The 15,310-nt window shown below is 40.3% G+C and overlaps 2 protein-coding genes across 3 annotated transcripts; both read right to left on the minus strand.

Annotated features, from left to right (window-relative positions):
* Positions 1-538: 538 nt before the first annotated feature.
* On the minus strand, positions 539-3,329 carry sypl1 (synaptophysin-like 1). Of its 2 annotated transcripts, none has more exons than XM_079454152.1 (5): positions 2,975-3,329; positions 2,100-2,218; positions 1,818-2,022; positions 1,518-1,709; positions 539-1,290 (listed from the first exon to the last, which is right to left on the minus strand). In XM_079454152.1, the coding sequence occupies exons 1-5, from the start codon at positions 3,044-3,046 to the stop codon at positions 1,165-1,167; spliced, it is 714 nt and encodes a 237-aa protein (XP_079310278.1). In that variant the 5' UTR covers positions 3,047-3,329; the 3' UTR covers positions 539-1,164. The 2 variants fall into 2 exon arrangements, with proteins under 2 accessions (XP_079310278.1, XP_079310279.1); XM_079454153.1 differs by having other exon boundaries at positions 550-1,232; positions 2,975-3,132.
* A 119-nt stretch (positions 3,330-3,448) lies between these two features.
* nampt1 (nicotinamide phosphoribosyltransferase 1) lies at positions 3,449-14,137 on the minus strand. Its single transcript, XM_079454718.1, has 11 exons — positions 13,997-14,137; positions 10,977-11,133; positions 8,982-9,085; positions 8,773-8,901; positions 7,040-7,198; positions 6,692-6,828; positions 5,848-6,073; positions 5,630-5,749; positions 5,403-5,543; positions 5,153-5,287; positions 3,449-5,063 (listed from the first exon to the last, which is right to left on the minus strand). Exons 1-11 carry the CDS (start codon positions 14,054-14,056, stop codon positions 4,950-4,952), a joined length of 1,482 nt encoding a protein of 493 aa, XP_079310844.1. The 5' UTR covers positions 14,057-14,137; the 3' UTR covers positions 3,449-4,949.
* Positions 14,138-15,310: the final 1,173 nt, after the last annotated feature.

The following is a 15,310-nucleotide window of genomic DNA, read 5'->3' on the forward strand; positions in this document are numbered from 1 at the left end:
TGAGTTTTTGAAAACGTAATCAATATAATTTGTTAGAATTGTTATTTGAACAATGAAACTATTTGTACAATAAAATATTTGTAAGAACAATAATTGAAACATAAAAGCATATTCATATTATTATTATTATACATATTTATATCAAAAGTTTATTTCGTAAATTTGGAGTTACGTAAAGTAGTTGTGTCAATCAGCTTTGAGCCAGCAGGTGGCGACACGTCACAAATAATTTACAAAACATGACGGCCCTTTATTCATTCTTTCCTGTTTGTTCCATCAACATCAGTTTGTTCATTTAACTTTCATCTGTGTTATTAGAGCACAGAATTAACCTTCATCGTGAACAGATATGTGATGACATAAGATCAGTGACTACACACAAAAGAATAAGGCTTTACACTTGTGAACTCTTTTTAAGTTTCTTTCCTGCTGTAAACCATCATACTGAGACATTTGCTGCATATAATGTTTTGTTTGTTCTCTTGACAAATGCTGAGCAGTGAAGTCACAGGATACACAGATAAACAAAAGCCGCATTATATCAGAGGGAAACACAGATTTATTTGCCTAAGACATTTTTATTATTTTACCCGAAAATACAAACTCGAGCGAGGAATATCCATCGTGCAAACACTGTTTTGTTCTCCAAAATATGAAACACTGTTAGTGCACCTTTAACAATGTTTTACAGATAGCCTTAATAGGCAGAGGAATAACGCTGAACAGTGGGAATAAATGTAAGATGAAGATAAACTTGAGGAACAATAAAAGTAAAAAAAAAACACTGTTGCTGTATAATACTGCATTAAATCACAGAAAGAAAATACAAATGCATGAACATGGGAACATGTTGGCAATACGAATTTAAGTTCAAAGGCTGACAAAAAGACAATAAACCAGAGTCTTTAAAGAAATTGAAATGCACATTTGTTTAGGAAAAAGGGGCTAAAACATAATACGGTGACTGATAAAACGGATGTTTTCAAATCAAAGATAAACAAAAAGAGGAAAACGTCACATGAATGTCATATGGAAATCAACATTTGTTTACTGTTCTTACAAACCAACTGCATAAAGCATTACCTTCATGTGCTGGATAGATGAGTTTGTCACAGGTGAGATGGATATTTATTATTGTGTGTGGTGAGGTTTTGGCGGCGGGGTTTAGATAGGGCCCGGGCCCTGCCCTGCTGCTTGCCGGGCGTTGACCTTCTGAGAGTGCCAGCGTGACTCTTTATAAACAAACCAGGCATTAACAAACCAAACGATAAGATTCAAGAAACCAAATACCTGTTAATAAAACACAAAAAAAGATGGATTTTATTCTAAAGAAACAAATGTTTGTTTTTGTGTATCATACCATTGATATGTGTAACAGGAAGAAGGAAGTTTGAATACAGACTACAGTATTGCTATAAATGATTTAAATAATTTATTCGTAATAATTGTTATAAAATGTTATTTCATTTGATTGAATCCCACCCCACATCATAGGGTCAATGTACACAGACTCTTACCACAGATATATTAAGTGAGCGCATGCTGGCATACTCAGTTACTTCACAAGCACCGAGTCTCGTCTGACAGAGATGAAGAGAGGAGTGAAGGCCGGTTGTGCTGGTGGTGTCCTTCACCATCTGCAGACCCCTCGCCCACGCCGACGAGCACACCAGCCACAGAAATGCAAACGCTGCCGTCATCACAAAATCCTGACCACAGACGTACAGAAATATCCGAAGCTTACTTACCTTGCACTTACAAAGCTATATGTTCTTAGATCGTGAGATTTGAACCTCATCTTGTGGTTGCATACTCACAAAGATCGGGCCAAAGTCAGAATCTCGGTATACGTGCATGTAACCCAGATAAACCAACAGAGCCACCATGGAGTAGAGAAAGGCCAAGACGGCTACAGCCACAAAGAACTCGGCGGAGGATGAAGAATCTCCTATCAGATGGGCTTCAGGAACTGTTTGGTTGCAAAGGGTCGCGTTGTTCTCCACCAGAAGTACCTGATTCAGCCTTTGCAGATAAACGCACGTGCCGTCATTCACAAGACATTGTGAGGAAGATTGATGAAATGAGATCATGGAACTCACCTGAACGGATAGAAGAAGCTGAACGGAAGTGTTTCAGTGCTGTTTTCACTACAGGAGATTGAAAGCACATTTCTGCCACTGTAGCCCCCACACGTCCCGAACGCTAAAACAGCAGTGAGCTGGAGAAACGCAAAGCTTTGTGAATAAGAAATGAACCTGAAGATGCAGCAGAAATCTGTGTAAGTTATTCATGTTATAAACGTCGTATAAGCTCTTCTATCTCTCTCTCTAGATCATCGGACATCCTCGGTTTTAACCTTTGATTTCCGTTCACGTTTAACCCATGAATGAAATAGCATCTTAAATCAAGACCTGCTGTTCAAAACCAGATGTGTTTCACTGCTGGATACATCCTGTTTGCCAAGTCACTGACCAGAGTTTACAAAAGACAAAAAGGGACACTTGTGTAAACCCTAATTCAAGAAAACCTTCACACACATATATATATATATATAGCCTATTATAGACAGCAACAGCTGAGATGGCAGATCAGTTTTGTGTGCCAATAACAAATTCCTCAGAGGAATAAAGCAGGGAGGGGTTCTTATAAGAATGCTAGCTGTTGTATGGTTTTCTTTCACATTTTGAAGACACTTTTAAGTACTTTGAAACTCAACAGAACGGAATTGTCGACTGCAGCCCAATGAAGCATTAGTGCGACAGTAATGCAGAACATCTGTTGCTCACCGAGGAGGAAAAACCGCGAGTCAAGTTCAAATGAAAAGATGTTTTATGCGCAATGTTGTTATCATATGTTCTTCTGCTGTATGCATGGGAATAATGGATGAGTGTTAACGCGTCTTGATCAGGACTTTGCCCTTCTTAGGATAAACTCGGAGGATTAAAAACCAGATCTTTCGTTGTTCTTTACTCACCCACTCCACGAATTTAACGAAACCCAGCGGCTCTTTAACCGGACTCAAATTCAGTCGAAATCCAGTCTGCATCTTTACTCAAATGTGCTCCAGGAAGAAACCCCAAACGGACCTAGAATCTGCCCCGGTCGGGTTTCATAAAAAGCTGAAAGTTTGACAGAGTGACGTGGTTTTTGGTAAATGATGCTGCCCCTCCTCCAAGAAGAAACAGGGTGGTCGAGCCCCAGTGGAGAGATACTGTATTCCTTAAAAATGTCTATTTGTTTATGTTATTTACAAATAATACGAAGCATTAAGTAACAGAAGTGATTTAAATGTATCCGGCTGCATACGTCATAGCACAAAGTGTTACAATGTTTCTTCTCTCGATATTTCAGTCATGTGATTCGGCTAAAGATGAATTCTTTCAATTCTTGCTCTCTTGAAAGTTTCTCAAAGCGACCCATTAAGAAACCAGTCATCAAATGAACTCTTTGAAGATATTTTGGTTAGATTTATAAATCACAAGGCATTTAAACACCTCTTTCATATAAATACAAATCAAACTTAAATCAGTGTAATATTGCTCTTTTATTAACCTTTAAACACGAATGGTTCCTACACACATGTTTAAATTCATCATCAGAATGTGGTTCAGTTACTAGATCGAAGGCTATAGTGCATTGAGAATCGGTGTAACTATCCTTACAGCAGCTTAGCTAGAAAAGGGAATGCTTTCACCACCTTTTAAAAATGGAGAAATAAAAACATTTGAGCAAACACGTGGATTGTGTGGTTTTTAATATGCTGTCAAAACTGCATTCTGTCATGTTAGTTTAAAATATTTGAAGGAGAAAAGGAAAACCCAACATATACATAAAACATCAATCAAATTATAATTCGCAATTATTATCAACCAAGTGTACAATCAAACAAGAATGTACACACACACACACACACACACACACACACACACACACACACACAGGTGCCGGAAACTGATTGAGTGACATCAGTCCAGAGAACATTGCAGATATTTTCTGTTGGTACAAAATGGGCATTAGACAAAAATAAGAACCCATCCGTATTTGCACTATTAATAAGCCAGCTATCTCAACACAAACACACTCGCTCGTATATACAAGAGAGGAGGCAGTTTGGCCACATTAATTTGACTATGGACATTTACTACAGTAACTCTGATGGTGTTTACGTCAGTCATAAAAATAATGAATCTGGAGTTTAAAACGTTACGTATATAAAAGAGTAAACCCAAGCTCTTCTAAAATGATTTGTGTTGTATAATAAAACTGGCATTCACAAGTGTTTCAAAACAAAGCGTTGTATATAAAAAAGTGTTTAGTTGTTGTGAATATATCAGCTTCATATCATGACGTAGCATCTATCATTTTGGCAAAGTTTGGATAATGTTTTCTACAGAAAGGGAAAGGCCATGGATAAAACCCGTCTGGCTCACGTTTCACCCCAGAATAATTGATTACATTTTCTTTTTAGGTGAAATGCAAATTAGACGTGTTTTGGAAAGATTTCCCCTTCAAAGAAAAACACAAACAAATGAAAGTGAAGGTAAAGTGTGCCTTAATTCCACCGTCTCGTTTGCATAAAGTAATAGAATAATCCTTTAATAAAGTGATCGACACACACACGACATTCAACGGACACAGAAAAATTACCTTTCAGACCTACAGGGAAACAAGCAAAGCAAAATCTAAACTTGCAGTACACACACACACACACACACACACATCTCCATTCCTGCACAGACATGTGATCGAGAGCACGCTTGGTCAAATACACAGTTAAATGATTTGGATAGCTTGATAACTGCTTTCATCCGCCATAAGAAAGACACAGTAAAGCAGACAAACGCAGAAGGGCTATACACTGAATGTCTCTCTGCGGCGTGGTGTTAGGACACGGGTCCTCTGGGATGGTGCTTTAGGGGGTGTTGAGAGGGCTGAGACGGATGAAGATCTCAGTGCAGCAGCTCGTCCACCTCGGTTCTCTTCAGCTTGGCATTCTCTCTCACCTCGTCGAAGGTGTACATCTTCACAATCTTCCCGTTGTGGAACACAGTGTGCAGCAGGTCCTGCGGGGGGACGGGGAAGGACAATGGCTTCAGGTCAATGCACATTCTGCAAATTTGCCGGCTGCAAAGAAAAAGCTGGAAGAACATACCTCTCCGTACTCCTCTAGATCACCCTTCCCCTCCTCCAAAGTAACAAAGTCCCCGTTTGGTTTCCTGTGAAGAGAAAGCCGTCCCTTCTTTGACCTTTTGTTGGGGTCGGCGACAGGATCTTTGAAGACGTTAACCTGCAATAAACGTGACCACCGTTTCATAAAAGTTCACACCATCACAAATGCCATTCATACATGAATACGTAGAGTGAAACAATTCAGTCATTATTTTGTGTTGATAAACACTTACGCCCAGTCCATTCGTCACCACGTAACTGCACTTAAAAGAGCAGTTGAGCAAATCTCGGGTCACTTTCTGCAGCAACGCTCCCCCTGAGCCGAACGTGATGTTCTCGATGCTCCATCTGTGCTCTTTCATACCCTCCACAATCTGTTTCAGCACAATCCATTGAGCACAAAATGAGTTACAGTCACAGAGATCTCATACGTGACATGACGGTAGCTAGATGTACACACCTCCTGTAAAGTGTTGATGTCCACACCGTCGCCCTGAATCACTCTGATGTAGGGTGGAAGCACTTTGTAGCCTTTGGAGTTCTCTACTGGGGTGAACTTCTTTCCTAAAATCTCTAGGACCTGGGAAATTTGATAAAACGACTTACAACTTAGACTGTTCCTCACACAAACTACTTAGATCTCCATAGCCCAAATGAAATAAAATGTCTATTGTTTACCTTTAGCACCGTGTCAAGAGGATTTCCTGAATCTGGTCTGACCACCAGCGGAGCGTCTGCGCTCCTCATCTCGATCAGACTTCTGAGATCCTCACCCCAGATCTTCTCACAGGCGTTGTAGATGTCGTAGCTGTCGCTGACTATAGACACAGGCACAGAGGGGAACTGCTTGATAATGTGCTCAAAGGCGTCCCTTTCATGGTCCTTTCCCCAGGCAGTAATTGTGCTGAAGAAATAGATAAACGTGAATCAGGCAACATGGAGCCAAACTTGCATAAGCACTCTTGACTACAGACTTATAAAAAATCGAATGCACAAAGCGTAAATTCCATTTCCACAGTAGATTATTTCACCACAGTAACCACAAGTGCATGTGCTCATATACAAAAATCTAATTACTCAACCTATTAAACATTGTTAGACGTAGAAGTTTTTTTGGCTGAATGTCTAGTGAGCTGCTTGTGCAAATACTGTCTCTGTAATAACCCACTAGGTGGGAGTGTTGCATTGCAACTGTGATACAAATTTTAAGAGTGGATTCAGAGTGAATGTGCTTGTTTCAAAGATCTAAAGAACGACGTGAAACTATTTCACCACAGTTCATTTAACAAAGCTGTGGTACCAAAGTATGCCGAACTATGACAAAAATTGGCCATGCGACCACTAGAGGGCAGAATGATCCACTTTTAAAAGAACTCGTCACTAACGCAGGTTCCTTGGTTTCTCTTCAGAGCATTTGTGTCTTTCACAGCAAATACTGCTGCTGTGTGAAGTCAGACACCGAAGAAAATTATCAAGTTCAAGGTTAGTCTTGAGATGTTGTTTGTGTTTCTGGTTGATTCACCTGTGTTCTGCAGCTGGTACGGAGAAACCAGGAACTGGGTCTTTGGTGCCGTAGAACTTCTTAATAACTCCGATCCCAGCCACTGTGTCTGTTCCTTTAAAGTTTACCAAGTGAGCAGATGCACCGATACCGGCCGTCTGAAATCAAGACACATGTGTAAATACAACATCTGTTCAACAAGAACTTATGTCATCTTAAACATTCGGTCTGATTCCATTAATCTGAGCTATTTGACTGGTGTGCTACTTAAACATGATTTGCTGAAATTGGGAACGAGCAAACAAACTATAAGAGCTTTAAACAGCCAGTTTGTCAAATTTAGTGTTGTACTCTGAAAATAAATGTTACCTCTTGAGATGAAACTCCTCTGTAGCCAAAGTCATGTAGTTTATATTCCAGTCCTTCCAGGCTTCCTGAAGTCTCCTTGAGATATTTGGCCAGAATCTTTTTCTGTTCTCGTGAGTTGGTCGCCACGGTGATAGGATACCAGATCTGAACTAGGATGGTCTGTTGAGGAGACGTACGTCACTCTCTGAACAGATGATTTGAATAAACTGATGCTCTTACCTGCACTCCAACTGGAAAACATTTCTATAAAGCTATAATTCAAATAGCTGACTCACTTAGCAACTTCAGGGGGTCTACATGTTTTTTTAATCAGTCAGCATAGTAACCAAGGGACGTTTACAGAGTAAACAGCACGTTTAGTGGACAAACAGTGGACAAACAGCACGTTTGAGATTAATATAACTACTGTACTTTACAAAGTTTGCCCACTTAAGTCAGCGCTAGCGCCGGTGAAATTTGCTGGAACCTGAAGCCAAAAACAACCTAAACGTGTCCTTATGCTCCCTCGATCTGTACGAACACAGAGCTTGGCAACGTGAGAATCTGAAGTGTCAGAGTCAACATGCTGATTGTTCAATGTGTTCCCTAACCCTGTCATGGACTTATGAAAGGGGCCGCACCACAGGGATGTCACAACTCGCTTTGTTTCAGATCAGACAGTCGAGCCAATATTATCATATGCTCCCATCTCTTTGTAAGTCGCTTTGGATAAAAGCGTCTGCTAAATGACTAAATGTAAATCATATGGCATCTGATGAACCGTCACATTCTGTCCGGGGATGTTTGTCCCAAACCCCAAACTAATTCTAGCATATGTTTACTCATGTTTTTAATACTCAAATAAGTTTGCTTTTGTTGTCCCAGAGCAATATGTGCAATTTAACATTGAAAATGTCGACATGTGTCTCATATACAAGTCTAAGGAGATGTGAAGCGGGCCGCTAGGTCACATGCCTGTAAAGCCAATGTCTACCAGCATCTGACCGTCACAAATAACAGATTCTCACTTTCCCAAAACCACACACAATGACCGCTAATGGAGGGAGAAGGTGTAGGAGGAGCGTACATCACGCCGACAGCCTTCACAAAGACAAAAATATCAGTATCAGTATTACGTAGCCTTGCTAGTCTGCAATTCCCCAAACAATCCAGCCATTCATAAGCATAAGTCAATATAAAAGAGCAGAAGTGTGTTTCCAATCTCCTGCATTCTTTGAACAACATAACAGTAGAGGATATGTGGAGTCTGCCTCACTCACAATGTGTTCTGAGAGACAAGGGCAAACTTACATTTTGATGCATTTGGCAGACGCTTTTCACCAAAGTGACTTACACTATACATTTGTTTCTAAGTATGTGCTATCTCCTGGGATCGAACACACGACCTTGGCATTGCTAATGCCATGCTCTAACCACTGAGCTACAGGAAATTAACACAAACACACACACACACACACAGTCTAAATATATCATCAACGCATGATTAAGGACACGGAGTCATTTCTGAAAGGAAAACATTTCCCTACTTAAATAAAGCCAACATGATTATACAAATGAGCCTGAGAGCTCGAGGCGGCGTAGAGGAAAATCAGGTGACAGGTGTACAGTGTCATGGTGACTGTTGTGTTCAGCTGGATGTTGAGGTGTCTGCATGACTCAGTCAATCCTAATGAGACATTACAGTAGAGCAAAATGCCATTGAACGTGGGATAAGTTCATGGTTGATAACTCACCTCCACCCAGTTAGTGAGCCAGTAGCATTCTGGATCCGTGCTTTCTACTGTAAACAGCACATTGCCGCGTGGGATAACGCTTCCCTCCGGCACAGCCTTGATCTCGATGGGGAGGTGACCGTTATATTTCTGCGTTTACATAACACGAGATGAATATTGCACACGGGTCAAAAAAAGATTCACCACAGACTATTTGAGTGTTACAGTACCTCCAAAATGTAGTTCCATCCTTTTTCATTGAACACATCATCCTGAAAGTGTTCCCGGTAAACCTCCTTTGCCTCTTGGATCTTCTCTGGAGTGACGACCTGTCCTGTGAGGTCAAAAAGACGTTAGAAAAATGATGTGTGAGACAGGGAGAGTGAATTTTAACTGATGGTAGTGGTTGTCAGTCTGTGTGTGTGTGTGTGTGTGGTGTGTGTGTGTAATTGCATAATGTCCTACATCTCAGTGTTATTGCATTAAGGGACTTTTTCACAATCACAGTTCAGCTTCGTCTCACCAGGACACTTTACGTCTACCGAGACTCTAAAAATCCTCTTAAAGGTACAGCATCCATGAAAATCATGCTCTTTACTTTCATATAAAATCATGAATCTCAACATATTAGCGAATACATATTTACTATATATAAACATACAGTAACATTATGAAACTGATAACCTGGCTTCATTGTAGGATACGGTGTAGCACCCAAATACTATTAACTTTAGCTGGTCAAGAACGGCAATCAATAAATGAACCTAATACATATTTAATATTTGGTTATTTTGTAACTAATCTATTCAAAGGGCAAAAAACACACCACTGTAAATACAGTACGATAACTTGCTGTGGCACACCTAGTCCTCATCGTCCATGACTACGCCATTGCATAGTTCAATTTTATAGTTATGAAACCACAGAGACACTTCTTAAAGTTTCTTTTGTGTTTCACAGAAGAAAGAGTCATATACAGGTTTTTAACGACATGATGATGAATAAATGACATAATTATTTTATTATATAAGTGATTGATTAAACAAAGGCAAGAGTACAAGAAGTGCTAGTGTGCACAACACCAAATTTCAAGCTCTGTTTTTTAAACCTAGCAAATAGTCTAAAGGCAGAATCCAGCCTACAACAGCCAGCCGTCATTTGCATTGAAATGAATGAAAGAGCAAAAGAGCAGATGTTCTATTGTCTCCTTGCATCGCATAACGTTAAAGCCTTTGCCCCTAACACACCGTGAAATCTTTTACAGTGTAAAAACCCTAAATTTCCTTTAAAACTCAAACCATGCTGCTATTCTCAGTTTAGACTGAAATCCCTCTTCATGATGCTATTTTATCTATACCCTTAGTGTCAAGTTTGGATACTTTAAAGATCAGGTTACACACGCAATCTCATATTAATCTTGAGTACCTATACAATAGTATCGTATCTTCGAAGAGTATTTCGTTTGATCAAATTTATAAAGGGGAGATAAAGCTGTACGATAATTTCCGGAAAAACACGAGCTGTTACAGGCAGGCAGTCGGACGGAACTACAGCAGGAGCACACAACACATCATCGCATTAATCCCTTCGTGTTTTTGACATTATGCACGTACATGCCGATTGGCACAGACGCATGACTAAATTTGACACACCAGGTGCGGTTAATGTTATATAAACGTTATATCCATCGTTTATATAACATCCATCACTGAAATGCTCTGAACAAACAGACACACCTAAATCTCCCTTTCGCAAGAGATTAACAAATTGCAGCTGCAGGCCCACAGTGCAGCCAATCTTGATAAGCGGGTCTTCCTATCACTCATCAGTTGGCCTGTGGACGGCAATTTCTTTCGCCTTGCTTTTCCAAAACAGAACAGGGATCCAGACTTATAAAAAAACTTTCAGAAACAAGTTGGAGTGCTGGGAGTGTGTCAAGCACCGAAATACTACATCCAACTCGTTGACCATGTTATCCATGAGAAGCCAGCACATTCAATTGTGTAAAGAAGTCAGAATGCATGGCATCGCATGTTACCCCATCTTTGACGAGTCATTTTCCAGTCAGTGATTTGATTTTTCAGGGCCACGGAATGAAGCAAACTGAATGCGAAACTAAGTTTGTTGTTGAACTGCATGCTTGAGCAAGAACACAAACCGAGATTACCGGTGGGATATTCCGTTTGCACGACTTGAATCAAATGTTACGGCTGTGTCTAACTTACCTTTTAAGTATTTTTGGAGAATGTACTGAAGTCCGTAGAAGACCGTTTTTTCGTATTTGACCTTTCGGGGCTTGGTCGGGTCCACCTTCTTCTCGCGGCACTCAAAATAAGAGTACACCTTACTAGTGTTGGGTGGGTACTGTTTGTAATGCGAGACCTGCGTGAGAAAAACACAACAAGACAAAACACTGAATCTTTTCATTTTTATAGGAAGCAGCAGATCACCAAGAGATCGCGCAATGCTCAACATTGGCACATAAATAAATAATATACTGCAACTGATTTTATAAAATATTTACATTTTGACACAGCACACAACCTGCTATTGGGTATGACTCAAGTCAGTCTGCGACTGCTACAGCAAACATCATCATTACTATAAACACCAATTTTTAGGATCGGGGGTCTAAACAAACCCTTAAGGGGGGCCTTGCAATGCTCTAGAACCACATATCAAAGACCTGCAAGTAGCACTCATACTTTCTTCTGAAACTCTAAAGATCTATTTGCCCATCTGCCCTTTCAAACCGACAACATAAATACATACGGGACATAGTCGCCAACACACTAAGCTCGCTTCTGATATTTTGTGCACGCTGACCTTTCTCTCACTCAGGCGCGTTTTGGCTGGTCTCCTGCGGTACGGGACCGCTTGGGAAAGGTGACACCCTTACGATTTGACAGCTACGATGATCGCTCGCTGTACCGCGAGACCAACTTTCTCTTTAAATGTATGGCAGACTGTTCCCTTCCGGCACTCCCAATGGGCACAAGTCTTGAGGAGTAGTGGTTCTCCCCGCAGGTCCGTGTGGACAGCTGCAGACGGTCCAAGCATGTGCAAGGAAACAGGAAACAACCCGCCATGTGTGCAGAGGGCACAGCGCCGCAGAACATGTGTCAACGATAACCCGGTGGTAGTGCTAACGGTAGCGAAAGGGAAAGTAGGGCAAGTGAACATTCCAGTAAACTGCACAGGTGCCTTGGACTTCAACAAAAGCAGGTCAGTATGATGCTGACTACTGACAACTGGAAGAGAAAGATTCAACACTAGATAGAATTCTAAACACAACAGATGCTCTTTATAATGATAAACTACTATGTGACCATCTGGATTTGTTACAAATCTTTCAATACTCACACCAGCCGTCTTAAAGATAACATTACTACTAACTGTACAGAACCAAGAAAAGTATTTGAAAGTAATAATAAGGAGGATACAAAGATACAAGTCTGAGTATTTTACATTTTACGTGATAATAAACTACTCAATCCCATGATGGATCCCGAAGGATATAACCTGAGCTATACACCAGTGATTTATAGCCATTTCTTAAACGTACAAAAACAACATATGTCAAAATAATTACAAAACTGTATGTATACAAATAAAATAAGTGTGACAGAGTATAGTAGTCACTTTGACTACTGCACGGTATAAATGATAGACGGCTCTCTCAATGGTGTAAGAAAATCAATGTCTCCTGGGGGTTCACACATAAATATCATAAGCCCACCGCTGTCCTCTGTCTCTCTCTTCAAGTACAACCTGCTTCTACATTTTTACATGGTTTCTATCTGTTACACATCTGAGCCAAATCCTTAAACAAAACATCACGAGTAAACGTGAACTTTTATAGTGTCGAAACCAGACTCTCGCAATCTGACCATTAACCAACAAACCGTTGTCGTTTCAAAATCTAAAAAAGTGCTCCAGCAGAAAGCAAAAAGCAGACTTTTGGGCAGATTGTGTAGTTTTGCTGGCTATAATCCGTTTGATTTTTGAACCGTAATGACCTCTACGGATTCTTAAGTGATGAATGCAAAACACAAGACTCCTATTACATCTGTGGTGGGAGGATAAAACGCATTCACTCCTGTCCTCACGCAGCATTATCAAAAGAAAACACTGATTAAACAAAAGCTCACAACATCACAGACATGTTGCTCCGGACCCAAGGGCAGAGAGCGCGGGGGAAAAGTCAAAGACGCCATCGGGGAAAAACGAATTGTGCTTACAATAACGTTTCGGCGTCAACAGACAGACGAGGGCCACAGGATGTTTTTCTTCACTTTGGTTGCCACACATGTTCGAAGGTCTCGTCGCGTCATCGACTCACAATCTCATCCTATACCTTGCCACCCTATACGAATGACGTCATATTGGACTACAGAGCATCAGGCATCGTGCATATATTGACAATTTCAGTCATTGAGTGGACAAGTGCGGACAGGTCAACAAACCCCTTCAAAATCACATTTTAACATAACTTCTCATTCATAAAATAAACACTTTAACAAACTAGCCTGTAACATGCACTTGTGAAGACTGTAGACTTAGATAACTATGATTAGCACTGTATAATGTTTATTTAAACAATGTATAACAAATGCATACTTCATAACGGTTCTCAAGCACATAATAAACAACAAATTAATCTTTATACAGACCTTTATAAACATAAAAACCAAATATTCCAGTACACGTTAGTATTGTACTCTTAGCATGCACACTAATACAAGGAATATGCAACCTGATCATATTTGTTTTATACATTAAAACCGAAACAGCATTTCAGTATCACATTATCTCACAATTTACGTCAAAAGTCAATTTGGTCCACACCGTATGGAAAGAGTAAAGGTTAATGCACAATTAACACACGATTAAAACAAACCTACGATACGCCGCACGATCTTATCCGGCTTAACCTTACAGCCTTTCCTTTCAGTTTTGCTTTTGAAATAATGAGAGAAACCTCCCTCCACCTCACGCCATCGGTTCTAAATCAAACCCGGACATTTATACGTGAATTAAAGCCTCTTTATTTGATATTTTAGTGAGGATGAAGATGCACCTGACGTCTCTCCTCACACACACACACATACTCGGCCTACCGACCTGACTGACACAGCTAACGGCCTGAAGGATAAAAGCACCTTCATATCTCTCTCGCCCTCTATCCTCTCGGTCCCGGTCACCGGGCTGTAACACGAGGGTCGGACCGTGAGTCTCCGCTCACCTTATATGAATCGGTGGCCAACATGATGCTGAAGTCCGCGGCTCCTGTGTGTTGCTCCATCTTCCCCTTGACGTGACTGAGGACGCGCGCGCCGCTGCCTGTCAGGTCTGTTGTTCTCGCGCCGACTCACAACCAACCCCCGTCGTCTAGGAGGGCGGAGTGCGGAATGAAAGTAGGCGGGGCGGAATGGACCAGATCGGCCAATCCGTGTGAGAGGTGGACGAGACGTCATGGCGCGTTTCTTGTCACAAATTGAGAGGTGAAGTCAGACGCTGAAAGATCAACTATATGAAATGTAATAATCGTTTGTTTACACGAATAAATATATTAAAGTTTACATTAGTTTACATTAGGGTGTTTTTTTAAGAGGGGGGATAGTGACGGAACCTTAGTGGACGGGAGGACCGGCCAATCAGTGGTCGAGGTGTCAACTATACGTCACGGGCACGGCGCATGTCGCAAATGGCCAAATTGAATCCAAATGATGACGTGAGCATTATAGATGACATATAATAATCGTTTCTACACAAATAAATGTATAATTTAAACAGTAATAACACACGCACTCATCCGTTTTTACGAGGAATGTATATTGTATTGTATTTATCCTGTAAACCGGGTCAATCGTTATTTAGAGTGTTTTGCACATCATCTGTATGTTTTGTATGTAACTTCACATGATTGTTTTAGTGGCCGGTGTAGAAATCGCTTTCGAAGATAAAAAAATATATTAATATCTCTTAGAAAACAACATGCGAAATCACAATTCATTTATTATTAAAAGTAAATACTACGACATTCACGCACACGGTTATTGTCTGATGGTAATAATCTGAAATCTGATGAACATGACGTCACTGCATGGGGCGTACCGCTTGGATCTCAGCCAATCGGAAGGCTCTATGGTGGCCTTAAGGAAAGCTTCAGCGCACCTGTGATGGGCGGCTACAGTTACACACAGGAAACAAAAAGGCCATTAAAACTTTGAATGTATGCAAATTTTTTGGAGTTTTTGTATAATTTATTTTATTGTTTATTATTATTATCATTTTATGTTTCGTGTTTGAATTCCATTGTGATATATTATGTTTCAGTCCCTGAACCTCAAGCTTTTCTGTATGGCCTATGGCTTTTCACTTTTGTACTGTATAAGTAAATGTTTAATAATAACAAAAAAAGTTTCATACAGGAAGGCAGGATATAATGTAACATAAAAAGTTTGTAACAAATTAGTTAAAATTACAGTTTGTTTCTTAACAAAAATAAAGCCGTCTTGATGATTTTGTGGTAGCAATAGTGTTTGCATGTTATCAA

The sequence above is a fragment of the Barbatula barbatula genome (assembly GCF_947034865.1).
Source record: "Barbatula barbatula genome assembly, chromosome: 4".
Lineage (NCBI taxonomy): Eukaryota > Metazoa > Chordata > Actinopteri > Cypriniformes > Nemacheilidae > Barbatula > Barbatula barbatula.

Bases quoted from the DNA above. Each gene is read 5' to 3' on its own strand.
- sypl1 (XM_079454152.1), bottom strand. From the start codon at position 3,046: ATGCAGACTGGATTTCGACTGAATTTGAGTCCGGTTAAAGAGCCGCTG. The intron at 2,023-2,099 runs GTGAGTTCCATG...TTATCTGCAAAG, and splicing joins AGCTTCTTCTATCCGTTCAG to GCTGAATCAGGTACTTCTGG. The intron at 1,291-1,517 runs GTAAGAGTCTGT...TTTTATTAACAG, and splicing joins GCTCACTTAATATATCTGTG to GTATTTGGTTTCTTGAATCT.
- nampt1 (XM_079454718.1), bottom strand. From the start codon at position 14,056: ATGGAGCAACACACAGGAGCCGCGGACTTCAGCATCATGTTGGCCACC. The intron at 11,134-13,996 runs GTGAGCGGAGAC...TTTCTCACGCAG, and splicing joins TGGCCACCGATTCATATAAG to GTCTCGCATTACAAACAGTA. The intron at 5,064-5,152 runs GTATGTTCTTCC...GTCCCCCCGCAG, and splicing joins ATCTAGAGGAGTACGGAGAG to GACCTGCTGCACACTGTGTT.